This window comes from Erinaceus europaeus, chromosome 20, assembly GCF_950295315.1.
Source record: "Erinaceus europaeus chromosome 20, mEriEur2.1, whole genome shotgun sequence".
Taxonomy (NCBI): domain Eukaryota; kingdom Metazoa; phylum Chordata; class Mammalia; order Eulipotyphla; family Erinaceidae; genus Erinaceus; species Erinaceus europaeus.
In genome coordinates this window covers 44,993,298-45,019,203 of record NC_080181.1, presented here as the reverse complement: position 1 = coordinate 45,019,203, position 25,906 = coordinate 44,993,298, and the positions used below count along the sequence as shown (strand labels likewise).

At 45.5% G+C, this 25,906-nt stretch overlaps 1 protein-coding gene and 1 long non-coding RNA gene across 7 annotated transcripts in view; one reads left to right on the top strand and one right to left on the bottom strand.

Annotated features, from left to right (window-relative positions):
* Positions 1-14,226, top strand: part of TJP1 (tight junction protein 1) — a 213,877-nt gene extending 199,651 nt beyond the window's left edge. For 2 of the 6 annotated variants that reach the window (XM_060179287.1, XM_060179284.1), the window contains 5 exons: positions 3,464-3,639; positions 7,365-7,842; positions 8,595-8,812; positions 10,153-10,236; positions 12,663-14,226. In XM_060179287.1, coding sequence (XP_060035270.1) covers positions 3,464-3,639; positions 7,365-7,842; positions 8,595-8,812; positions 10,153-10,236; positions 12,663-12,757 — 1,051 coding nt within the window. In that variant the 3' untranslated portion in view covers positions 12,758-14,226. Of the gene's footprint in view, positions 1-3,463; positions 3,640-7,364; positions 7,843-8,594; positions 8,813-10,152; positions 10,297-12,662 lie in introns of all 6 variants that reach the window. The other 4 variants (XM_060179286.1, XM_060179283.1, XM_060179285.1 and 1 more) reach the window with 2 other exon arrangements.
* LOC132534853 (uncharacterized) overlaps positions 1-25,906 on the bottom strand; it is a 92,427-nt gene that overhangs the window by 36,433 nt on the left and 30,088 nt on the right. The gene's annotated exons all lie outside the window — the stretch shown is intronic.

Here is a 25,906-nt window from a genome sequence, read left to right as displayed (position 1 = left end):
CCAACCCACAGAAAGAAAAACAGACATGGACTAGTTAGCAAGGCCTAAGTCTCAGCAATAAAAGGGCAATCTTCCCGGCAATCTCTTTCGAGTCACTTAAAAATCAGCTGATTGGGAGTCGGGCTATAGCGCAGCGGGTTAAGCACAGGTGGCACAAAGCACAAGGACCGGCATAAGGATCCTGGTTCGAACCCCGGCTCCCCACCTACAGGGGAGTCCCTTCACAGGCGGTGAAGTAGGTCTGCAGGTGTCTGTCTTTCTCTCCTCCTCTCTGTCTTCCCCTCCTCTCTCCATTTCTCTCTGTCCTATCCAACAATGACGACAACAACAATAATAACTACAACAATACAACAAGAGGGGCAACAAAAGGGAATAAATAAATAAAATAAAATATTTTTTAAAATCAGCTGATTGTGCTACCACCTGCCCCCTCCCTTTTTTTTCTTTTTATACTAGAGCATTTCTGGGGACTGAACGTGGAACCTCTGGTACCCAAGGCTCCAGAATGTCGTGTAAACCACAAGTGCTGTCTTGTCTGCCTGACCCTAGAGTGTGGGTTTCAGAAATTCATCTAGTACTAAAAGTTAGTTTAGCCAAGCAGCTATGGCTATGTTTGTTTTTCATTTTTGCATTATTCTGTCTTCTAAAAAGTCTTTTTAGAGATGTGTGTTTCAGATAGGATCTCAGGACACTGCCCAGGGAGCGGCGAGGGGTCAGGGCAGGGCTCTGTGACCACTGTGTGAATAAAGCCCAGCACAGCATGTGATGGCGAGGTCGAGGTGCGTCAGCCGCCTTCCTTTTTTATCCCCCTGGCTTTGGGAGGAGCCAGTGTTAGGTAGTCAGAGGTTTCACCTGGGCTCACTACTGCCTGAAGAAATAGGTGACACCTGTCTTTGCAAATTCCTTCTCTCTGGACTCAGTTTGCTATCACTGTCCTCTCTCAAGAGTGTCGTGGGAATGAGAAAGTGTTTAACTTGAGATGGATTCTGGTGTGCTAGTGTCCTTTGTGGTGTGAAATCCAAACTCTTCCTAATTGCACTCCATCTTGCCAAGAAGATACTTACTGGTTAGAGAATTGAAAAGGAGGTTGAGGTTCATAGAAGACAGCTAAGAGAGGTGGCCTTCTTTATTATTATTATTGTTTCTGTTTCCCATCTGATGCTGTTTATTTGCCCAGTGAATACACATTTAACAATCAGAAAGTAGTTGAACATATTTAAACTACACCATTTACTACTTGCCACCCATAGGTTCCCTTACCAGCCTTTGTTTCCTAAAGTAAAATAGGAAAGCAGCATAGTCACCTTTCAGATATGTGCTCATGGGAGTCTTTATTAGCACAGGCCACATGCCCCAGAAAGCAAACAAACATCACCCAGTCTTAACAGTTGTCTTACTGTTCCGTGCAGCTGTGTTGGCACTGTGGAGGTGGGGAGCCAGGAGCTCAGACTCTCACCTCCAAAGCTAGTTAGGATGGCAGGATGCTAACCAGGGCTTGAAAGAACACTAGCCTCTCAGTCTGTGCTCATGACCCAGCCCAGACAACTAGGAATATATCTGTTTCTTTGTTTGTTTGCTTTGCCATCAGTGTATCTGTCAAGACTCACCCTATTGTGAAAAGTTCAGGCCAGAAAGTTGGTGGTTTCAGTTTTTATAAAAACTAACTGTATGACTGGTGTTGACTTGCTTTCATGTACATTAGAGACAAACGTGGCAGCTCTGTAAATAAGATTCCAACCCCCATAGGGCTCCTTCGGTTCAAGACTGGTGGCGGCTAACGTATTGCTAGAGGAGAACTGAGGTTCTCGAATCGTAGTCATGCTTCAGAGCTATATGTATGTTTCCACCTGCCAGGCCATCATCACCACCCTACGGGGTTGATAGAAATACCCTGTTGTATCACTTCTTCCTATGTTTTTACATAGAGGATTTCTTTTCTCTAACCCTTTTTGCTAGAATATTCTCCTCACTTCTTTAAAATCTGCTGGCTGCTGACATCTAATTCCCTTCTTTGCTCCCCACCAGCAGTCTCAGCAGAAGTGGAAGAGGAAGAACATTCAGACACGTTGCTTTTTGCTGCAACGAGAGGGTGGGCAGGAAGGACCCAGATTTCTGTGTTGTCCCTTATTCTTGATTTCCCATCAAAATGAAAACCAGTTACATTTCCTTCTAGAAACCAAACTGTGCTGACAATGATGGGTTCTGTATCTCTTGGTTGATATTTTAAAATGACATTTTGAGTTTCATTGCTGCAAATTTGCTTAGTTAGATTGACCATTTTCTTTCATTTTTCTGTTGCGCTTGCTTTGCCATCACCTAGATTTCTTGGCTCTTACACTAGCTATGACTACTTGAAAAGGAGCATCAAGTGGTAAGACTGGCATTGATGTGAGGCTGTTCCATAAGGTGTCCCTCACCGTGTCACTGGCTTTATGTGCACTTGCAGATCTTCACTTCATCTTCAAGTGCTCAGTCTAAATGCCAGAAAGCAAGATCACAGCACGGCTTTCAGGCTGATAAAAGATGAGACTTCTTCCGTCAAAGTCCTCTGTGAAAGCACATTCCAAACGTCTTATGTTATCGTTTGTGCACATAAAGCCAGCGCAGCTTTGGCTCTCTGCAAAGGTCTAGATGGCAATGTTGCAATTATGGGTCTGTTCCAAAGATACCTTCTGTGTGAATTGCTATGTTATGTAGTGACAATTGGCAATCTGAAAAATGTAATGATACACAGGCACCATTTGACTTCAACGAGCCTTATAAAATCAAGCAATACTTACAGAATCGAGCAATACCTGCTACTCTGGCAATACTCAACAACAGTTGGATATGCTAAATCAGGGGCCATCCTTAAAAGATGCCCAGTGTGTTGGGGTTGTTACACCCATTTATTTGCATATAGTCTGGGGCTACTTTGGGACCACGTTTCATTAACTGTGAGACAATATGGCCCAAATACCTGTTGACTTTTACTATCCAGTCCTTTAAAAGGAAAAAAAAAAATGCTAGTCATTGGTCCGTGACATCATTTTTGTGATGCTCTGTGTTTTGGAATCAAGGCTTCATGCCTCAGATACAAAACCCGAAGTGAATCTGAAGAAGGTCAGTCCAGTAAGTTTGGGGGCTTTTTTTGGTTTTTTTTCCCCTCAAAATATTTGGAAGACTTCTGTCAGCCATTACTATTTTTGATCAATAATACGAGTATACCCAAAATTTCATCTGCCTTTCGATTGCCATCTCCTGGATGTTTTACTAATATCCTTAAAATTTCTGTGCTGTCCCTACATTTCTTGTGCTGATGGTTGAACTTGTTTGTATCTTTTGGTAGCTTCTCATATTCATAAGAACAAACAGATTTTTCTCAATTTATTTTTAACTCAAGGGTGTACTAAGAAGATTGAGGATCTGTTACTTAGATGTGAACCCACTTTTCAGGTGTTGACATTACCTTCCCTTTTCACAGGGGAAAGTCCACAGAGGCGGACACCGTGGATAGATCATATGGGGAGAAACGGTATGACCCGCTCCAGCCCACTCCCCCTCCGCCTCCACTGCCTTCCCAGTACAGCCATCCTTCTCAGCCCAGCGCCAGCTCCTCTCTGGCCCTCCACACACACGCTAAGGGAGTGCATGGGGAAGGTAGGTGGTTCAGAAGCTGCCATGAAAATAAATTCTTGGGGCTGGGCAGTGGCACACCCAGTTGAGTGCACCCTTTTACCATGCTCAAGGACCCAGGTTCAAGCCCCTGCCCAGTCCCAAGCTGTAGGGGGAAGCTTCCCAAGCACTGAAGCAGTGCTGCAGGCCTCTTTCTCCCTTTTTCCTCTCTCAGTTTCTCTCGTGTCTTATCAAAGAAATAAATAAATAACTCAAAAATATCTTTTAAAAAATAAATCCTTATAATTTCTAAGCCCTGTGGCTTTGCATACAGAAATACTTACACAAACCCTCTGGTTTGGGAAGAATGAGAGATAAGAATTTTTGTTAAATGTAAGCACATCTCCTGATTTTATGACTGTGGCCATTCTATCAGACAAGTCTTTTAGCTAAACAGATTTTAACCTATGTGATTAGCATAGCTGACTTTCTGGAAGTAGTCTTTATTTACCATTATGTCTGGACTGTGGTTTGTGGAAATTGCCATCCTGTTTCCTCTCCGCATACAGACGGACATGGAAATGCCATAAAGTTCCCTCTAATTGGTGTGCCTTGGCACCTCGCCTTTTGCATTTATGTTCTTTGGCAAAATCTCAACAAAGAAGCTAATGTACACATCTGAGCTCTTCACTTTAATAATCATGACCCTGCATTTTCAGCCACAGTCTTGACGCCTCCCTGAGCAGTCATTCAAGTCTCCTTGCCGGCGGATCCTGCTTCTCAGGACGTCGACTCAACTCCTCTCCATCATCTGTCTTTTCTGTCTCTTCTTTCTTCCTTTCTCCTTTTTTCCCTTTCTTTCTCTCTTCCTTCCTTCCTTTCTCTCCCTTTCTCCTTTCTTCCCTTCTTTCTTTCTTCTTCTACCTGAGTACTGCTCAACTCTAACTTACAGTGACACCAGAGATTGTATAACCATTATGCTGTTTCCCAGGCACCATACCTGCTTTCTTTAACCTTCTGTCACTCTCTCCCTCCCCACCAAGTCCTACCTCCTGCCTGCAGACACATGCAGGTCACATATTCTGTTGTTGAAAGGCCGCTTCACATACTTCCTTCATTTCTCCTTACCATCCACTAAGCTCTCTGAAAGGAGAGGTGTTGCCACTGCCTCCCAGCACCCCTTTTTCTGTCTGGCCCTAAGACTATACCACATTTTATCCATTTTCTCTCCCAAGTTTTGATACCACCAACTATACTTCTCTGTCATTATGTAGGAATTTAAATCCCAGTACATCTTCAGACAGGTTGCAGATGTAGATTGATGTCATTTTGTGTTAGGATTTTCTTGACACGTTATCTTGTCTGCAGATCAAGCTTTTTAATCACTTTCCAACCTTTAGCTTTTATTTCCTTTTCTTCCCTTTTTTTTTTCTTTGCCTCCAAGGTTATTGCTGGGACTCAGTGCCTGCCCTACGAGAGAGGAGGGGAACACAGGGGGAGAGAAAGACAGGCACCTGCAGACCTGCTTCACCGCCTGTGAAGCGACTCCCCTGCAGGTGGGGAGCCGGGGGCTCGAACCGGGATCCTTCTGCCAGTCCTTGCGCTTTGCACCACGTGTACTTACCGCCCAGCCACCTTTTCTTCCCTCCTTTCAGTGGCTCCCACTTCCAGTAAAATGCTGAGTAGAAGAATGAAAATGGACATCTCTTGTTGTTAGTTCCACATTTAGTGGGAAGAGATTTCACATAGACTTGGGAAGGTTTGTCCTTGATTGTGTTTGATGCCCATGATTGTGTTTAGGTTATTTCCTTTTCTGTTGTTGTGACACAGACCAGGGCATAGCGCCACCCTCTGTGTTGTTCTCTTTGTTTCGGGCTTGTTGATTGATAGGCAGTGCTGAGGAGCAAACCCCTGTGCTCCACTGCCCACACTCGCCTTTCCAGCCCCCTAGCAGGTCTCTTTCTAGTCCTGGTTTGTTGAAAGCAGTTTGCCAAATGATTTTTCTTTTTGTGTTTATTCTAATCATTTATATTTTTTAACACTTTATTTATTTACTGGATAGAGACAGAGAACGGCTTGACCTGGGTCCTGGCACACTGTAGCATGTGCATTCAGCTAGTATACCACTGTCTGACCAGTAATTACTTACTTTTGCTAGAGACAGAGATAAATTGAGAGGGAATGGGGAAATAGTGGCAGAGAGAAGGGAAAAAAAAAGACATGTGTCACTGTTTCACCACTTGTGGGGTTTTTCCTCCTGCAGGTGGGGACTGGGCCAACTACTTCTTCTGCATGAATTTTAAAGTGACCATGGATTTTTCTCTGTTTTTCTGTTAGTGTAATAAATCATTTGTTTTTGATAGAGAATCTGGATGTGTAACATTTCTCTTTTGTTATGTCCTGGTCTGATCTTGGAAGCAAGGTCATGCTAAAAGAAAGTCAGAACAAGGCACGTCTCGTCTCCTCCATCAGAAAGTCTCTGGAACACTAGTGTTTTTGTTTTTTTTTTAACTTTCCCTTTTGTTACCCTTGTTGTTTTATTATTGTAGTTATTATTGTTGTTCCTGATGTTGTTGTTGGGTAGGACAGAGAGAAATGGAGAGATGGGGGGGATGACAGAGAGGGGAGGAGAAAGATAGACACCTGCAGACCTGCTTCACCGCTTGTGAAGCGACTCCCCTGCAGGTTGGGGAGCCAGGGGCTCGAACCGGGATCCTTACGCCGGTCGTTGCACTTTGCACCACGTGCGCTTAACCCGCTGTGCTACCGCACGACTCCCATGTTTTTGGCTTATTTCTTCCTCATTACTACTGTACAGAAGTGTAGTGCCTTGCAATTCCTAGTATTCCATATATTTGCCAACATTTGGCATTTCTAGACTTTTAAATTTTTTCTAATCTGGTAGGTAATGATATTTCCTGGGCTTTGTTTTTCATTTTCCTGATTGTGAGTGGGGCTAAATGAGGACCTTACTGTATGATGACCAGGCATTCCAGTTCTCACTTGTTTTCATCTGCCCAGGCCTTTGCACATCTTCCTCTTAGGAATGTGTCTGTTCCTCAGAGGTCTGCAGTCCTGGTTCTTTATCAGGTTTTGCCAGTCTCAGATTTCTTTGGACTTTAATTATGGTGCGTTTTCTAGTACCAGTTTTTTGTTTTTTTGTTTGTTTGGTTTTTTTTTTTTTTTTTTTTTTTTTAGCCATCTCTGGATTTAGCATTCTCTCTCTAAGGTTTTGTGGGTGTTGGGGCAGTGTTTCTCCTACAGTTGAGCAGCCTGGTCCTGACTCTAAGCAGCAGAGTACAGGGACAGCATCACAGTTCCCGCCATCTTCGAGTTACAGCCTCTCTCTTGGTCTCTGTTGACAACAACCTCAGTCTTGACTCTGGCAACCAGAGCAATGGAAGATGGGAGAGACACCAGAGAAGTCTGTTCCCATTTCTTTCAGGAGGGTTTTTAATATTTATTTATTTATTCCCTTTTGTTGCCCTTGTTGTTTTATTGTTGTAGTTGTTGTTGTCATTGTCATTGTTGGATAGGACAGAGAGAAATGGAGCGAGGAGGGGAAAACAAAGGGGGAGAGAAATATAGACACCTGCAGACCTGCTTCACCGCTTGTGAAGTGATCCCCCTGCAGGTGGGGAGCCGGGGGCTCGAACTGGGATCCTTACGCTGGTCCTTGCGTTTTGTGCCACGTGCACTTAACCCGCTGTGCTACCGCCCAGCTCCCTCAGGAGGGTTTTTAAGAAGGGTTGTATATACTTGTGTTTCAGGTAATTCAGTGGCATTGGACTTTCAGAATTCTTTACTGTCCAAACCTGACCCACCTCCATCTCAGAATAAGCCAACCAGTTTCAGACCCTCAAACCGAGAAGACACTGCACAGTCTACTTTCTATCCCCAGAAAAGTTTCCCCGAGAAAACTCCAGTTAATGGAGCAGAACAGACTCAGAAAACAATCACTCCAGCATACAGCCGATTCACGCCGAAACCATACACAAGTTCTGCCCGACCGTTTGAACGCAAGTTTGAAAGCCCTAAATTCAATCACAATCTTTTGCCAAGTGAACCATCACATAAGCCTGACCTGTCTTCCAAGTCGCCTGCTTCTCCAAAAACTCTCATGAAAGCTCACAGTTTAACACAGCCTCCTGAGTTTGACAGCGGTGTTGAGACTTTTTCTACCCATGTGGATAAGCCTAAATATCAGATGAACAATATCAGCGCAGTGCCTAAAGCTATTCCTGTGAGGTAAGATTTTTTGCCTTTTTCTTGGCCTTGTAACTTGTCTTTTGTAGGTTTGACATAGTTTGTGATTTAGGACTTAAATGATAATTTAAAACCAAATTTAAACTGACCAGCACTGTCAAAAATGATGGACTGAATGCCATTACGTAGAAGCTTCTATACAAGGTTCAAATGACAAAGCTGGGGCTAGGACAGTTCCTCAGGTAAGGTGCACACCTTGCTATTAGAGCAGCCCAGGCCTAAACCGTGGCACCACTTGGGAGTGCCCAGACGACAAGGGAAGCTCTGTTGCTGTGGTATGTCTTCCTCTCTCACCATCTCTGAATGAAAGCAAAAGCCTGGGAGCAGTAAGATGGCATGTGTAGAAGACCCCAGCTCTGCCTCCCAGCTCCACTTAACATTGTCACACCAACACTCACTGTAGAACCCAGTGCCACCAGGGTTTAGGAACCCCTATTTGAAGGCTATTAAATACACTTCTTAAAACCAGTCTACAATAGTAGTTGGGTGAGCAAGATAATTGGACTTAGTACATTCTGACAGCCAGAGATAACAGTCTGATTAGCTTGCAAATGAATTGATACGCCGGGAAGAGCAGGCTTAGTTGGTGAAGTCTGTCACTGAAAACTTACTGTCAAAGTAGCTTCCTGATTGTGTGGAGGAATGAAAAGAAAATGAAAGCACCAGTTATAATGGGAATGGAAATTAGTGGGTGTTATTAGGAGCTTACTCACTAGCGATGTCTGAATTCTCAGCCCCTCGGCCGTGGAGGAGGATGAAGATGAGGACGGTCACACTGTGGTGGCCACAGCCCGCGGTATATTTAACAGCAATGGCGGGGTGCTGAGTTCCATAGAAACTGGTGTCAGTATAATTATTCCACAAGGAGCCATCCCCGAGGGGATTGAACAGGAGATCTATTTCAAGGTCTGCCGAGACAACAGCATCCTCCCACCTTTAGATAAGGAGAAAGGTAAATGGCGTCTGTTTTGCTACTGGGTTTTACTAACGTGAGTCGGCATGTGCTTTTCACAACTGCGAGTGCTCCATGGAGAGAATAATCCCGAGCTCTTGGTTGGTCCCCACACTCCCATGACCACTGAGGAGGTGGCGTCCTGGACAGCATCACAGCCATACTCTGTGTGCCCTAAAAGCCCAAGATGGGGCCGCTAAGCACACTAGGCACTGGACAGCAGCGTCATCAGGCATTTCTCCAAGTAGCCTCACCAGGTTTGTGTTTAGGCACTCAGTCTTCTGTCTCTAGAAGGGTGATCAGTACCCTTACTCAGTCCCTGTTACCTGTTGTGGAGCCAGCACCTCTTGGGATAGATGCCATCTTCCTCACCACCTGGGCAGTGAGCACAGCACCCCTGCAGGGGACACCGTGTGTCTCTCTCTCTCTCTCTCTCTCTTTCATCTTTCTCAGTCTCTGTCTCACGCATCTTTGTTGGCCTAGGAATGCTGGTATTGGTTCATCATTTCTCTGGGCCTGTCAGGATGAAATGATAAATCATGCTGTGACTTCTTTTAGAATCTCTGAGTTGTGCTTGATTTCTTTAAATACTAACATACATCGCCCTTCATCAACCCCTTTAAGCCAAGCCTGCGGCAAATGCAGTGTTAGCAGCCCAAGGTGTAAGGAGCTTATCTAAAAGTGCCTTTGCGTTTGCCTCTTACTGTAAGAACCCTATGCTCAAATGCAATAGCCCCCAGCTGCAAGCAGCTCTTAGCACCAGAAATGTGGTCTTTGGGAGTTGAAACAAGCTGGAAATGTACATACTGTACAAAATGGTTTTGTACATACTGTACAAAATGGTTTTGTACAAATGTACAAAACCAGTACATACTGGTTTCAAAGGTTTATTATACTCATTATATGTTGAAACAATTTTTTTGTATCTTGTTACATGATACATTAAAATTGATCTCACTTGTTCTTACATTATGATCTTAACTACTAGAAGATGAGAAGTCATGTAAATTCTGCTCTGTTTTTCTTGCTCAGTGCTACGGTGTCTGCCGTATCTCTGGACCCATATGAATAGTGAAACTAGTGTTGCAGGTGTCTCTCTGTCTCTCCCTCTTTACTTTATCTCTGTCCTATTATAAAGAAAAAACTAAAACTAAAAAAAGAAAAAAAATGGCCACCAGGAGCAATGGATTGGCTGTGCAGGCACTGAGTACCAGCAACAACCATGTTGGCAGTAAAAACATGCGTATTGGGGGGGGGGGGGGTTGGGGCTGAGGTGAGGGCAGGGAGAACTTTGGATCTGGAAGGAGACAAGCATCTAATCTCTCCCCTCCCACCTCCAGGTGAAACCCTGCTGAGCCCCTTAGTGATGTGTGGGCCCCATGGCCTCAAGTTCCTGAAGCCCGTGGAGCTGCGCTTACCACACTGTGCGTCTATGACTCCTGACGGTTGGTCTTTTGCTCTAAAATCATCCGACTCCTCGTCGGGTATGCTGTCTTCACTCTGTCCTTTGGGGGCTTTGGGAACTGTCGTTGATTAATCCCTGTGCTGTTCATTAGCAGGGCTCTGCCTCTGTTGCTGTGGCCTTGTAGGCATCACCAGTGTTTTGAAATTGCTCTGTGGTACACACATTGCAAATGTACTCAGAAAGGTCGAGAAGGTTCTGCCTTTTACCCACTGATGGTTTGACCAAAGCTTGACCATTTCTTAGTGTTGAGCAAAATTATTTTTTCTGCCCAAAGTTTTCAGGATGCAATGGAGGAATTGATAAATGTTCTTTATTAAAAGCGTTTTCATCACAACTCCACTATAATTGCTAATTTGGGTTATTTAATCCTCAGTCTACAAAAATTCATATATCAGAGAAACTGCAGAATTCCTTTCACTGGGATCATACTTGGCCATGGCTTTTCAATGGCAAATGCTAAATGACTTCTGTTACATACTATTTTAAAATCACTTTGCTCTTAAGATCATTTCAGCACTTCCATTGCATTTTCACTTTTCTCACTGCTTCAGGTGTCTAAGGCAGCTACCAGTTGGAACTTTCTATGTTTTTGCTAGACTTCACTTTAATTGGGAAAAAATACGGAGAATTAAGTCCTGCTTTTGAAATTGTGATAAATCAGATAAACTTTGTACATGTACAATTTTACATTAGTTTTGTGACACAGGTGAGATTTTTGTTTGTTTTGCTGGATAGAGACAGAAGTAGAGTGGGTAGGGGGAGAGACACCTGTAGCTGTTTCACTACTTGAGAAGCTTCTCCCTTGCAGATGGGGACCAGGGGCTGGTCCTTGTGCATGGTAACAGATGTGCCACCACCCTGCCTTTCCCTTTTTTATTTATTTTTTTTACTGTGACACAGAGTATTATGGTATAAAGAATGTAGGAGTATGTTTTAATACTGCCTAAATTTAGAAAATACAGACAAATATATATTTGATATACACAAGTACCCCGTTTCCTGGAAAAGGCTAAGAAATTAACAGACTAGAGGGAGTTGGGTGGTAGTAGGTAGCGCAGCGGGTTAAGTGTACATGGTGCGAAGCAAAAGGACCAGCATAAGGATCCCAGTTCGAGTCCCCAGCTCCCCACCTGCAGGGGAGTCGCTTCACAAGCAATGAAGCAGGTCTGCAGATGTCTATCTTTCTCTCCCCTCTGACTTCCCCTTCTCTCTCCATTTCTCTCTGTCCTATCCAAAAAAAAAGAAATTAACAGACTAGATGTTACAAGCTTTTCCTTCAGGGGTTCCACTAAGAAACACTCTGAACCTTTCACATCCCTAAGAGCTTGTTAAAAACTCAAATGCCAGGGCTCGGGCAGTAGCACAGTGGGTTAAGTGCACATGGCGCAAAGCGCAAGGATCGGCCTAAGGATCCCAGTTCGAGGCCCCAGCTCCCCACCTGCAGGAGGGTCGCTTCACAAATGGTGGAGCAGGTCTGCAGGTGTCTATCTATCTTTCTCTCCCCCTCTCTGTCTTCCCCTCCTCTCTCCATTTCTCTCTGCCCTATCCAACAACAACGATAGCAGTGACAACAACAACAACAGTAATAACAATAAACAACAAGGGCAACGAAAAGGAAAAAATAGCCTCCAGGAGCAGTGGATTCGTAGTGCAAGCACTGAGCCCCAGCAATAACCCTGGAGGCAAACAAAAAAAACCCCTCAAATGCCCAAGTGCTAATTGAAATCCACACAGTGAGTTCTCTAGGCTCCAGGAATGACTTCGTTGTACCTTGGATTGAGACAGAAAAGTTCTAGTTCAGCATTTGTTTTACTTACAGCGGGTGGTGGAGGAAGGGGCGGGGCAGAAAGAGAAAATGGGAGGAGAGTCTTCAACACCCAGATCCTGCAAAGTTTTTTAGGGCTTCACTTGTAGGTCTGTATTGGGTTAGAGAAATGTGTTCTCAAGCTCAGCTCAAATGGCATCGAGTATGTGATTATTGTCTAAAATTTGACAGTGAAAGATAAAGCTGCTGTTAGTAACTGTGGAGACCTAGGGACAGAATAGAAATGTTTAGGTTCATGGTCAACCTAACTTTGATTTTTTTTTTTTCTTTTTTAACCAGAGCACTGCTCAGCTCTGGCTTATGGTGGTACAGGGGATTGAAGCTGGAGAGTCTCTTTGCATAACCCGCCCACCCCCTTTTTTGTTTATCATGAACTTAAATATATAATTAGAGAGAAATCATTAAATTCCAGCAAGTCTACCTTGAAATCAAGCCCTGAGAGTTTTGATATCAGTCCAGTATGCAACTTGTATCTAAGTATGTGTATTTACATCTGCCCCCAGATTTCAGTGTAGCCAGCGCTGAATGATAACCTCACCTTTTATTTTCCCTCCTCACAGGTGACCCCAAAACCTGGCAAAACAAGTGTCTTCCTGGAGATCCAAATTACCTTGTTGGAGCAAACTGTGTTTCTGTCCTCATTGACCACTTTTAATTCTTAAAATAATAGGAACTTGATTAAATAATGTGAAACTTGGGTTAAACTTACTAAATCTAACGGAGCCACTCTAGCTATCAAGTATTACATTGTCCTTAGAATCGGCACTGCAGTGTGTGCGTATGATGAAGATTTGCGCGCGTGCCCCTGAGCCGCGGTGGGAAGCAGGCCACAGGCAACCCATCCGCGGAGGAACTGTTGGTATTGGCCAGAGGTTCAAAGGTGTTTCACTTTGCAACAACTTTTGTACTTTTTTTTATGGTCACTGCTTGACTTTACTTACTGATTTCCGTTAAAAAACAAACGCAAAAACAAAAACCAGCCAGTAAATAGGGTGCATTTGAGTTCTCTTCTTTCCAGAGTACACGGTTTCAAACTTTATTATGGCCCTGGCCTGGCATACACATCTTATTTTATTATGCATGAGATAATATGCACACACACTTTTTTTTTTAATGCACCTGGAAATATATATAACCAGTGTAGTGGGTTTAAGAGAAATGTACAGCAGGGGGAATTTATAGCTTCTGGGGGGTGGGAGGGGGACAGTGAAGACAATTACTTATTGTATATGAAAACACATTTTTCTTAGGGAAGGACACCAAAGCTTGTGAGACTGGTTCTGTGGCCTCTTCAGATCTTTAAATTAACCAAGTCAGCACAGACATACTAACCAGCAGGAATGCCTTACCCTCATGTTTTTAATCCTTAAATCACCCTCTCTCTGTGTTACTAAGTCTTTATGGCTTTTGTGCACACTTAGATACTGTATCATGAAAAAGAAAAATGACTGAATTGTGGATTTGGTGGTTTCAGAAGTGGCTGATCACCCAGGAGTAAATAATGGTGTGATTTGGGGACTTTTTTTTTTTTTTTTGGCAAGGGGCAGTGGTTGTTTTCTGTTCTTTGGGGCTATGCATTTAAATTTTTTGATGTTTTGAGGATGCTTGTACATAAATGCGTGCATACCACTTTTGTTCTTGGTTTGTAAATTAACTTTTATAAACTTGACCTTTTTTATACATAAACAAAAGCAAGTTTCTTAAGGCTACCTTTGTATTCTCTCCTGTACCTCTCAAGCCTTGAACTTTGACCTCTGCAGCAATAAAGCAGCATTTCTATGACACACACACACAAGGTCGTTTTTTTTAAAAAAAGAAGTATGCACAGAGTTGTTACATTTTTAAGTGCTGCATTTAAAAAATACAGTTACTCAGAATTCTCTAGTTTGATTAAACTCTTGCAAAGTATCCCTACTGTAATTTGTGATACAATGCTGTGCCCTAAAGTGTATTTTTTTACTAATAGACAATTTATTATGGCACATCAGCACGACTTCTGTTTAGATGATACACCACTACATTCTGTTAATCGATCATTAGGTGTGACTGGATTTCTTTTTTGCAGTTATTAAAAAAAAAAATCTCAAATTTCTAAATCTGCAGAATAAAACTTTTTAAAATAAAGCACTGGCTTGGTCTGTTTGCCCACCATTTCGAGTCGCATGTAAAAAAACTTCGTGATGTGGCGTGTAAAATACTGAACGCCGAGCCTTACCTGCCGCCACCGTGGGCTGGGGAACATGGGGATTGGGTTCCAGGACCAGAAGAGGCTGGCCACCAGGACCCCATGCAGAATGAGAGGAGGGTGATGGCGGGCAGGAGCAATTAGCCGCCTTTTCATGATCTAAGTGAAGGTAGATCTTATGCTCACTTGTCTTACACAGAACTGGTTCATTTATCCTTTCACGCTCTTCTCCCCACCCCAGACCCCTGTCACCAAGTATAAAAAGGGGCCTTTCCACATGTTCCCATAGCAGGAGGAGGGCTTTCTAGTGGCTCTCAGTGCTCCACCACTACTGCCAGAGGTTCCTCACTGTGACACTTTTTTTTGACATGGTTTGTATGGTGACTTAGCAAACATCTATATAGATAATTTAGTCTCTTTTCTTTCATCATTTTTATTTATTTTTTGTATTTATTTATTTTCCCTTTTGTTGCCCTTGTTGGTTTTTATTGTTGTTGTAGTTATTATTGTTGTTGTCATTATTGGCTAGGATAGAGAGAATTGGAGAGAGGAAGGGAAGACAGAGGGGGAGAGAAAGGCAGACACCTGCAGACCTGTTTTCACCACCTGTGAAGCGACTCCCCTGCAGGTGTGGGGAGCCGAGCCCCTCCTTAGGGGTACTTGCACTTTGCACCACGTGCACTTAACCCACTGCGCTACCACCCGACTCCCTCTTTCATCATTTTTACTAAAGTGTCATTCACACACGTCGAAGTGTACCCAGCTTTTAGTGACTGGTTTTCCAATTTTTGACGAACACAATTACCGTAAGAGGTAGAGCAGTTTCATCAGGCCCCCCAGTTACGTGGCAGCCCTGGTGACCACCCCGTGGTGATTTTCACTTGCTTTCATCCGAAGACACACACACACAGATCTTAATTGGGCTGGTGCAGGGGTTTTGATTTTGGTGTTCGGGGGTAGGCTTACTTGCCATGTGGGGGGCTGTTTTTGTTTTTACTATTTACTGGTAGAGACAAATTGACAAGGAGAGAGACAAGTGCAGCACTGCCTGGACACTTGAGAAGCTTCCCTTTCGCAGGTGGAGACCAGGGGCCTGTGACACGCACTCCACTGGGTGCACCACCTGCTCTCCCACAGCTTTGTTTGTTTTGGAAGTGCCCATTGTCCACAGATGGCTTGGGCCTGCTTATGTCTGAAAACATACAGGCACATTCAGGTTATGATTCATGTGCATGAGGTCTCAGGTTCAGTCCCCAGCGCTGCATGTGCCATAGTGTAGTGATGCTCTGGTCTGTTCTTGCTCTCAGTGAATATTAAGAAAAAACAAACGGGCACCAGCTTTTTCCTTCCGCCTAGAAACTGAGAAAGGCGGAAACAAATCATGTCGCTGCCGCTGGTGTGCTCATTGCACTTCAGGTTGTGCTCCGACTCACCCCAGCAGTGCAGACGGAGCAATAAGGTGGGAGTCTTGGTGCCTGACCCCAAAAGAAGCTGAGTTGTAAGTGTGAGCAACTGTGTGGCGTCTCGGAGGGCCTTTAAAATCAGGTGATCTGAGGCAAAGTGAACTTTTGCAGCAGACTCGCTTCAGGCTGGCTGTGGCTCCTCTGACAGATCCTGGCAAGGGCATGGCAGCCTCAGAAACAGGTGTCGTCTGCCTCCAGTGGCGTTCCCCCGTGGGGACCTGTGCCCTCGCCCACTTTAAATAGCGGTTACCATGTCACTTTTGTGTCTGCTCATGCTCTGAATTTTCCAAGGGTGCATGACAAGTATGGGTCCTGGGGAAGCATTGTGGACCTCTCAGCAGAAGCCAGGAGACCGGGGTGTCTCCAGGGGAACACGGTGCCCCACTCCCCATTTCCAGAGGAACAGCCTGCTGAGAAGGCAGTCACCAAACCAAAGGAGTTTTCTTAAGACCCCAGAACTCAGCCCTGACACAGGGAGTGAAGAGTTTGTTTTTAGATTTAGTTATTTGAGAAAGAGTGAACTCTTGGGACCGAACTCTAAATATCATATTTGAGAGTCCAACGTCTTCTTCACTGCATCACTTTCTGGACTGCAAAGGAGTCGTCTGGAGCTTCACACAGGCAAACTCTGCACCTCCCAGGCCACTGCACTTTGCTGGGGGACATGCCTGGGATCATTTATTTTGCAGAGAGACAGAGAAATTGAGAGGGGGTGGGTGAGGTAGACACCTCATCCCTGCTTCACCACTGATGAAGTTTCCTGCCTGCATGTTCACGCTACCAAGTGTGCCGCCACCCAGCGCCACAGCTTTTTTTTCATTTTCTTTTTCTTTTCTAAATTTTTTATATTTATGTATTTTTCCCTTTTTCTTGCCCTTGGTTTTTGTTGTTGTAGTAGTTGTTGTTACTGATGTCGTTGGATAGGACAGAGAGAGAAATGGAGAGAGGAGGAGAAGACAAGGGGAGAGAAAGACAGACACCTGCAGACCTGCTTCACCACCTGTGAAGCGACTCCCCTGCAGGTGGGGAGCCGGGGATGCTCGAACCCGGATCTTTACTCCGGTCCTTGCGCTTTGCGCCACCTGCGGTTAACCTGCTGTACTACCGCCCGACTCCCTCGTTTTCTTTTTTTATTATACTTGATAGGACAGAGAAATTGAGATGGAGAGATTGAGAGAGAAAGATAGACACTTGCAGACCTGCCTCACTGCTGGTAAAGCGTGCCCCCGGCAGGTAGGGAGCAGGGGTACAAACCCAGGTCCTTCTACATGGTAATGTGTGTTCTTAACCAGGTACACCACTGTCTGACCCCTCCTGTTCCGTTTTGCTTTGTTTTTTTCTTCAAAAGAGCTCCTTTGCATTTTGCAGGAGCGCCATGTGTGTATGCACAGCGGGACACATCTTTTCCCAGTGCCCTGGCTTCTCTTCCTATAGGTTCTCAGCTTCCTGCCCCCCCCCCCATTTGTGCTATGAGGTGAGGTGCCACATTTCCTGGTCCTGTCCAGAAACAAACCTCCCATGCTGTTGTCCCAGCTCTGCCCTCCCTGGTGGCTGGAGGGACACGCCCATCTGTGGCTGACTGTTCAGCTGGGCCACATCCCAGGCAGGTGTTCATCCCCCCTCCCTCCATCTGGGAGTGCTGGGGTCCCCAGCCCCACCCAGAGGACCACACACACACACACACACACTCCCTGCCCAGGGGACAAGGCTGCCCCAACCCCCGCAGTTCAAGGGCAGGTCGGAGCAGTCAGCTGTCATTTCCTGTAACCTTTGACTTTATTGTCAAGGGAAGTTGGCAGATGGGTGTCAGTGACTCGCCAGGCTGCTGAGGGCCAGGTTGGGTGTGGGTTGGGTGTGACGTGCATCTGGGGTGCTCCAGGGTGGGAGGTGACTGGTAATGTTCTCAGGAAGTCCTCACTCCCTTGCAGGAAAATGCCCCACAGGGCCACGAAGCCTCTGTGAGACTGATCAAGAGTTACACTGAGCCCATCAGGGTCCACAGGCCTTGTGGAGTCTGGTCCTGGGGACTTGGGGTCACAAAGCTCTGGGCTTTGGGACCCTCTGCCACCACACACGTATTGGGGTGATGATATGAACACCTGTACACACGAGTGCACAAGCCCCGACTTGACACAAAGCACTCAGACCCTGTTTGCTGTTTGGATGCGGGGGAGGGAGTGAAACCAATCTTGGATACACTTCCTGTTTGCCTTTCTGTTGCTGGAATCACTGGCATCTGCGGAATGCTCTTTCCCTCCTGCCTCCGGAACACTCAGTGTCCCTGCGTGTGTGTGTGTGTGTGTGTGTGTGTGTGTGTGTGTGTGTGTGTGTGTGTCTGAGTGTGTGTGTGTGTGTCTGAGTGTGTGTGTGTGTGTGTGTCTTGAGTGTGTGTGTGTGTGTGTGTGTGTGTGTGTGTGTGTGTGTGTGGACTGTGGTAAGGAATGACCACATCCCTGTGAAGAGCCACATCCTCAGTGGCTGGGAGATGACTCACCCAGGAGGGCACACAGTTTGTCTTGTTTTAGGTCCCAGGTTCCTGAACACCACATGGGAGGGTCTTTTTTTGGGGGGGAGAGGGGCAATTTCACAAGACAGGAGCCATCAGTGTTGGCTCTCTCCTGTCTTTTTATCTTCTATCTAGAAAAAAAATAAAAGAGAGGTGAGTTCCTGGAGTGGTAGAATCATGCAGGAACAGAGCCCCAATGGTAACTAACTAATGGCAAATAATAATAACACTTTTTCCAGAAGGCAAGAAAGAATCCCTCTCCAGTACAGTAAAAAAAAAAAAAACAAACTTGACAGGAGAGGGTGGTTGGTGTTGCAACTGGTTAAGTGCACATGTCACCATGTTCGAGGTCCAGGGTTCATGTTTATCCTGCAAGGGGTAAGCTTCACAAACAGTAAAGCAGTGCTACCAGTCTCTCTTTCCCTCTCCCCCCCCCCGCCCGTCTCCCTTTCTTTATCTGCCCTTCTCTCTCAATTATTATGTATCCAAATAAAATATTGAAAATTATATCTTTATATTTTTTAAAAAACTTGGCAGGAAGCCCACCTGCTCAGCTGTGCTCCTAGGAGTGAGGACACTTCTGTCCGGAGTGCCCTGACACTGGTCTTAGCTGTCACCAGTCACTGAATATCTAGTCCCCCCACTCCCAGACTGAATCATCTGGTGTCATGACTGCCCCAATCCATCCCAGGGGCCCAGTAGGCCATCCTCAAGCAAGCCACCCCCTGGAAAGCATCCTTGGGAACCCTGTTCTCCCCCCTCCCCAAGCTAGTCTCCATGTGGCCCCCTTGTGGAGTGCTTCCAGCAGAGGGCTGGGCTCTGGGGTGTTGTCTGGGGATGTAGGCACCTCTTCCCACCCCCACCTGCCTGGCAGGTGACATTGACAGAATCATTGCCACCAGGGTTATTGCTAGGGCTCTGCATCTGTAGGGGCTTGAACCTGTGTCCTTGTGCATTGTAACGTGCACTCAATCCAGCCCTGTGGATTCATTGAGAGAGTGAGACCAGAGTACTGCCCAGCTTAGGCATATGGTGGTGCAGGGGACCCAGAGCCTCTGGAGCCTTATATATACAAATCCTGTGTTCTAACACCAAGATATCCCCCAGCCCTTTATGCTTTTTTATGTCTGAATAATATTCCATGGAATGGATATACCACATTTGGCTTACCCATATAGATCCAATAGCCGGTGGATCTTTTGGCGTTGCTTCCACTTTGGGGCTATTTTGAAACAATACTGCTACATATGTTTTCATTTCTCTCATCTACCTAGGAGTGGAATTGCTGGGTTAAATGGTAACTCTCTGCTTAATTTTTTTAGGAATGGGTAAACTGCTTCTTTTTTTAGCCTCCAGGGTTATTACTGGGGCTCAGTGCCGGCACTATGAATCCACTGCTCCTGGCGGCCATTTTTCTTTCCTTTTTTTTTTTTTTCTTTCTAGTGGATAGAACAGAAAAATTGAGGGGGAGGCTATAGAGGGAGAGAGAAAGATAGACACCTGTAGGCCTGCCCTGCAGCTTGTGAAGTGTCCTCCCTGCAGGTGGGAAGCCAGGGCTAGAGCCCAGATCCTTGTGCTTAGTACTGGTGTACACCCCACCCCCACCCCAGCCCCTAAACTGTTTCCCAAAGAGTTTCGATTATCTTTTTTCTGCTTCATTCTTGATTACATATATCTGTAAGGCCATCCGTTTCCAGTGTGTTTCCTGCTGTTCTTGTTTATTTATCTTGCATTTTCCTGAACTAGGAATAATGGATGATGTAATCTGGGGGGGGGGGCGCTGGAGGGATGGCTTGGTTTTGCAGATCAATTGCTCCCCCTTCTGTTACTTAAGTGGAAGGGCAGTTTTCCTGAGATGGTGCAATGTTGCTTCAGCTGCGTTGGCGTTAGCTACTTGATACTCTCTTAGGAGGTGGGTGGAGTGAGTATCTGATTTTGGCAGCTGCCATAATCCTTTGGAGGGAGTCAAAGTCCTATTAAAAAAAAAAAACTGGAAAATGCCAGAGGAAGGTAGACTAGGTCAAGGTGACAGAGAAAATATGAATTTAACCTACATAGAGTGTAGTTACGGGTAGAGTTGTGTTTTGTCATAGATGTATATATTAAAGATTGATTTATCCATGAATGACTGAGAACCAGAGCAGTGCCATGGTTGCCAGGGATTAAACTTGCTTAAGCGTCCAGTGCTTTATCCACTGTGCTATTTCTGAAGTCCTAACCCCTAGCATCTCTGAATGTGACTCCAGATCTGGACAGCTTTTAAAGAGGCAATCAAGTTAAGGTGCAGTTACACTGAGTTAGGGTGGCTCCTATCTGATGTGACCCAAAAGCCGAGAAAATAGTCACACAGGGCAACACCAGGTGGCAGTGGAGGTAGAGACTGGAGTGACACATCTGCAAGTCAAGAAGCATCAAGGATTTTCAGGAAGCCCCAGAGTGAAAGGGAATGTGGAAAGCAAATTCTCCCTCCCCCACCCCCAGAGCCTCAGGCATGAAGGACTTTTGCAGAACCATTATGCTGTCCCCCAACAATCTTAATTGTGTCCTAGGTTCATTGCCCAGCACCACCATAAGGCAGAGAGCTAAGCAATGCTCTGGGAAGAAAAAAGAAGGAAAAGAAAAGAAAAGAGGAAAAGAAAGGGAAGAGGAAGGGAGGGGAGGGGAAGGGAAGGGAGGACGAGGGAAGGGAAGGGAAGGGAAGGGAAAGAAATCAAGGAAGGCCAGTCTGAGAGTTAATTGTTCCAGAAAAACCTTTGCAGGCAGAGGTTGTAACAGTGTAACAGTACAAAAGTCCTGATGTGGGAGTTTGCCAGGCTGAGTGAGCAAGGGTAGTCAGGCAACACACATTGTGCCACACGTAGCACGTCGCCATGTCGTACACCTGAAATTAACACAGTGCGCTGTGTCAATCATATTTCCATCAAGCTGGAAGAGAAGAAAGCAAGGAACAAAGAGACTGGAGACCTATAGTGTCAGCCCAGATTTCAGATCTCTTTTAGGGGTAGGATTGTTGTCTGAATATCCAGACTGTTATGGTTGAGATCAACTAGCTTCTTCCTAGTGAATGGAATTGAGGAAACAAGAGTAACAACAAGATGACCCATTTGAAGGCTTTAGTAACTATCCAGAAAAGATGGTGCAGGCCTGACCAGGGTGAGCATAGGCTAAGGAGAAGCAAGGTGGTTGTAATTGGCAAAAACGTGCACAACCCAGGTTCAATTTCCTGGTATACCCCATGGGACAGCTATGGCACTTGGGGGGAGGATTTGGTGCTGTGATGGCTCTCGCTCTTTCTGTGCCTCAGTCTCTCTATCTGAAAAAGTCCACAGTGGTGAAACTATGCATTTGCGTTCCACTGGCCAATAAACAAGTACATTAAAAAAGAAGTAAAATGGGTCGGGTAGTAGCACAGTGGGTTAAGCACACATGACACCAAGCACAAGGACCCGCGTAAGGATCCTGGTTCGAGCCCCTGGCTCCCCACCTGCAGGGGGATCGATTCACAGGTGGTGAAGCAGGTCTGCAGGTGTCTATCTTTCTCTCCCCCTCTGTCTTTCCCTCCTCTCTCCATTTCTCACTGTCCTATCCAACAATGATGACATAAATAACAACAACAATAATAACTACAACAACAATAAAAAACAACAACAAGGGCAATGAAAGGGGAAAAAGAAGCAAATTTTAAAAAACATTAAAAAAGTAAAACAAGGGTGGGGGCAGATTGCATAATGGGTATGCAAAAAATAAATAAATAAACAAAAAAGCTCATGCTTGAGGCTCTAAAGTACCAAGTTCAACTCCCTACACTACCATAAGCTAGAGCTGAGCAATGCTCTGGGGAAAAAAAAAAAGAAAGAAAACAATATATTGTGGATAAAGTGTTGGACTCTCCAGCATGAAGTCCAGAGTTCAATCTCTGGCATTGCAAGTGCCAGAGTGATGTTCTGGTGTTCTCTCTCTCTCTCTTTCTCTCTGCCTCTCCTCCCCCTTCTCTTTATCCCTCTCATACATAAAGACATCTTAAAAATAAAATAAAATAAAATAAAATAAAATAAAATAAGGGTCAGACATTGGCTGGCAGAAAACCAGAGGAGTCCAGGGTGGTATCAATGGTGTTTTGAGCCCTGCTGACATGTTGGCTTTTGTCAGGAGGGAAATGGAATGTCTCATTTCTGACACATTAACTTTGAAACACTGATTAGGCATCCAAGTGTCTAATCAACTTGGGCTTTTTCTCCAAAGATTAAAACATATCCCTGACATTCTTTAAATGCACATGCCTATACTTTGCATAATGCAGATGGGTCAGCTCTTTCACATTCAAAACAGCTCTTCCAAATCTGCTCCCAGCATTCCCTTTTGCAGCCTGGGTAAAGGATGGTGGCAGCCAGCAAGCTGCTGGGGAGGGGAGAGAACTCAAGCAGCTTATTGGGCCAAGCACTCACCGGGGCTGTCAGCTCAGTTCTCCAAATTTGCCTTCAATAACAGGCTTCCTTGTACAACCCACTCTTCTACCCAAGAGGAGGGAATCAGAAGGGTGCAAGGGTTCCCTGGAGGGTCTCCATTATCACCAGCAAGAAAACCAGTGGCAGCAATCGTGAGCCACAGCTAGTGATCTGTGCCACCCTTTTGGAGAGACTCATTTTATGGGGAGGGAGTGAAGGTTAGTTAAGGGAGACAGTAGGATGGTGGAGCTATACTTGCATTTTGGCGAGAAAGTAGTTGCAGCTGCTCTGTAAGTGGTGTGTGGAGCATTAACGCTGCTGTGTGTGTTTTTACTACTGAGCTCGACTCTGCTTCTAAAGAATTCCTCTTTCAGAGTCCAATGTAGGGAAATGCAGGGGACAGAGGGCATGAAGCAGGATGATGTGTCCCTGAGCAGGCTGTGGGCAGAGACAGAGGCAGAGGCAGAGTAGGATGGACAAAGATGGAGGCTGACAGCAAGTCCCCAACCAATGGTTGCAGCTTTCTGTAATTTTTTTTCCCTCTCTCTACCATAACACTGCTCAGCTCTGGTTTATGGCGGTGCTTGAGATTGAACCTAGGACCTATGGTGCCTCAGGCATGAAAGGCCTGCATAATCATTTGCATAACCATTATGCTATCTTCCCAGCCTTGAAGTTTTCAGAAAGCCACAGACTTGGGCTACTCTCTGCAGAAGGTGGCGGAGTGAACTGCCTGAGAGGCACAGCTGGCTTGCTGGCCATGGTGCTTGCACCCAGGCTGAGGGAGCTCTGGGACACTGAGCTCTCTTTCCAGTAGCACTCCCAGGAACAGGAGGGACAGAACCATCCGGCTAAGGCTGGCCTGGCAGGTACATCAGGATGAAGCGACAAGGGAGTTCCAAATGCTGGTAAGAAGACAATGAGGTTGGCTGAGGAATGAGTATGAACAAGCTAGTTGCTATAATCCTCAACTGGCCAATACGAGTCCGCATGAGCAGCTTTTTAAAAACAAGGCTACCCAACCTGAAGCGACACAAATGTTCTACAAGGCCTGCTGGGAAACTCCAGATGCTTGCTGGGAACATGGAGGGCTGGTTTAGGTGTCATCATCTGGCCACTTCTTCGGGGATGAGGTGGAGCAGGGAATGAGATCCAAGTGGTACAGGATGCAATGGTAAAACGAGAAAGCAACAGATCAGTGAGAAAGAAAAGAATCTTTCCGTTGAATCTGTCCATGAGGAACAGGCACAGGAAGTTCAAAAACCAACGTCAGGTGGCAGGTGCCCCGATCTGCTGGAGTTCCCCCATTTAGTGCAAAGGCCAGAGAGATGGAGAAAGGCAGCAAGCAGGCTTTGACAGGTGAGAAAAAAAAAGACAGGAGGTTGGGATGGGGGTAAATTAGTCGCCATTGGAGTTGATGGTTACAAACAACGTGGCAGCTAAGGTGAGGAAGGACCACGTACACAGGAACTCAGAGGCCCCTGGTCTCATCACAGGCACTGACCATGTCACAGAATTCAAAGCCCGTAGGATTGAGAAAGCATTAGCACCTCGTTCAGACAATATCAAAGGATTCACACTGAGAAATCCTTCAGGTTTTTAGATACTCATATGCCCAGAGGAATTTACTGGCAAAATATGAGGCTGCAGTCACCCACCGCCGTCACTGTTATTAGTGCTGATTCTTAGATGGGACCCTGGGTCCCTGTGACACACACAGAGAATGTGTGATAGACAGAGAGACTGTAGCTTAGGGCCCTAGGAGTTCAAATCAAGTGCCCAGTGGGGTTCCCAAGTTCTTAATATGGGATGGGGTCAGAGCAGTCGCAATGGGTCCAGGAGAGAGTCTAATCTTGGGGGTGGTGTAGGTGGCAGAAGGCAGGCAGAGAAAGACAACCTCATCCCCAAGCTGAGTGAGGGAAGCCCAAAGCACTCCAGGTAGGCTTTGCGGAAGTGGCTACATTCTGCTTCCCCACACAAGGTTACAGGGCTTAAGTCAGGCGGAGTGAACCTGTTAGAAAAGTAGTGAATGGGAGTCAGGCTGTAGCACAGCGGGTTAAGTGCAGGTGGCGCAAAGCACAAGGACCGACATAAGGATCCTGATTCGAGCCCCCGGCTCCCCACCTGCAGGGGAGTCGCTTCACAGGTGGTGAAGCAGGTCTGCAGGTGTCTATCTTTCTCTCCTCCTCTCTGTCTTCCCCTCCTCTCTCCATTTCTCTCTGTCCTATCCAACAACGACAACAACAATAATAACTACAACAATAAAAAAACAAGGGCAACAAAAGGGAATAAATAAATAAAATAAATATTAAAAAAAAATTTTAAAATAAAAATAAAAAAAAAAGAAAAAGAAAAGTAGTGAATGCCGTGGAGAGGATGACCCAGGAATATCACTATCCTGGGTCATATTTTATCTTTCTTTCTCTCCATCTCTCTCTCTCTCTCTCTTTTTCTTTTGTTACCGAGGAAGAAATCCACCACAAATTTGATTGTCAAAGTATGTACAGTGGGGCTGGGTATGACTCAGCAGTGCAAGAGCCCTGTGTTCAATTCTTGCATCAAGTGAAAGTAAAAATGACAAAACAAGTGGAATGCCATGGATGGTGAAACCGTGCTTTATGCTTCCAACTCTTTCTCTCATTAAAGTGTGTGTGTGTGTATACACACACACACACAAGATAACAAAACCCAAACTATGACCTACATGTCCTATGGACCTATCCACTGTTTCTTCATCTAGATGAGGGTTAGAGAATCTGTTTTCTTCTGAGGGTCATTTGGATATTTATTACATTTGTGGGACATACACAATTATCAGCAAGTAACTTGACTGGAGCCCTCACCACCTGCAGGGGGAAAGCTTCACAAGCAGTGAAGCAAGTCTACAGGTGTCTTATCTTTCTCTCTGCTCCCCCCCCTTTGTCCCCAGGGTTATTGCTGGGGCTCAGTGCCTGCACTTTTTTTTTCAATGTAAGTTGAGAGGGCCAGGGCTTGTTCGCAGGTAGATCTTCCTGGACGGAAACCAGCTTGGGCGGGTGATAGGAATTTCTCTTGTGCCTCGTGTGAGCTTAATGTGCAGCTTGGCAATACGAGAATCCGGCATGAAGCCCAGCCAGTCTATCTTGCCGTTACTCTCAATCGCACTCTGTCATTTCACAAACATCTCATAAAAACTGCAGCAAAGGTGGGTGCGAGGAATCACATC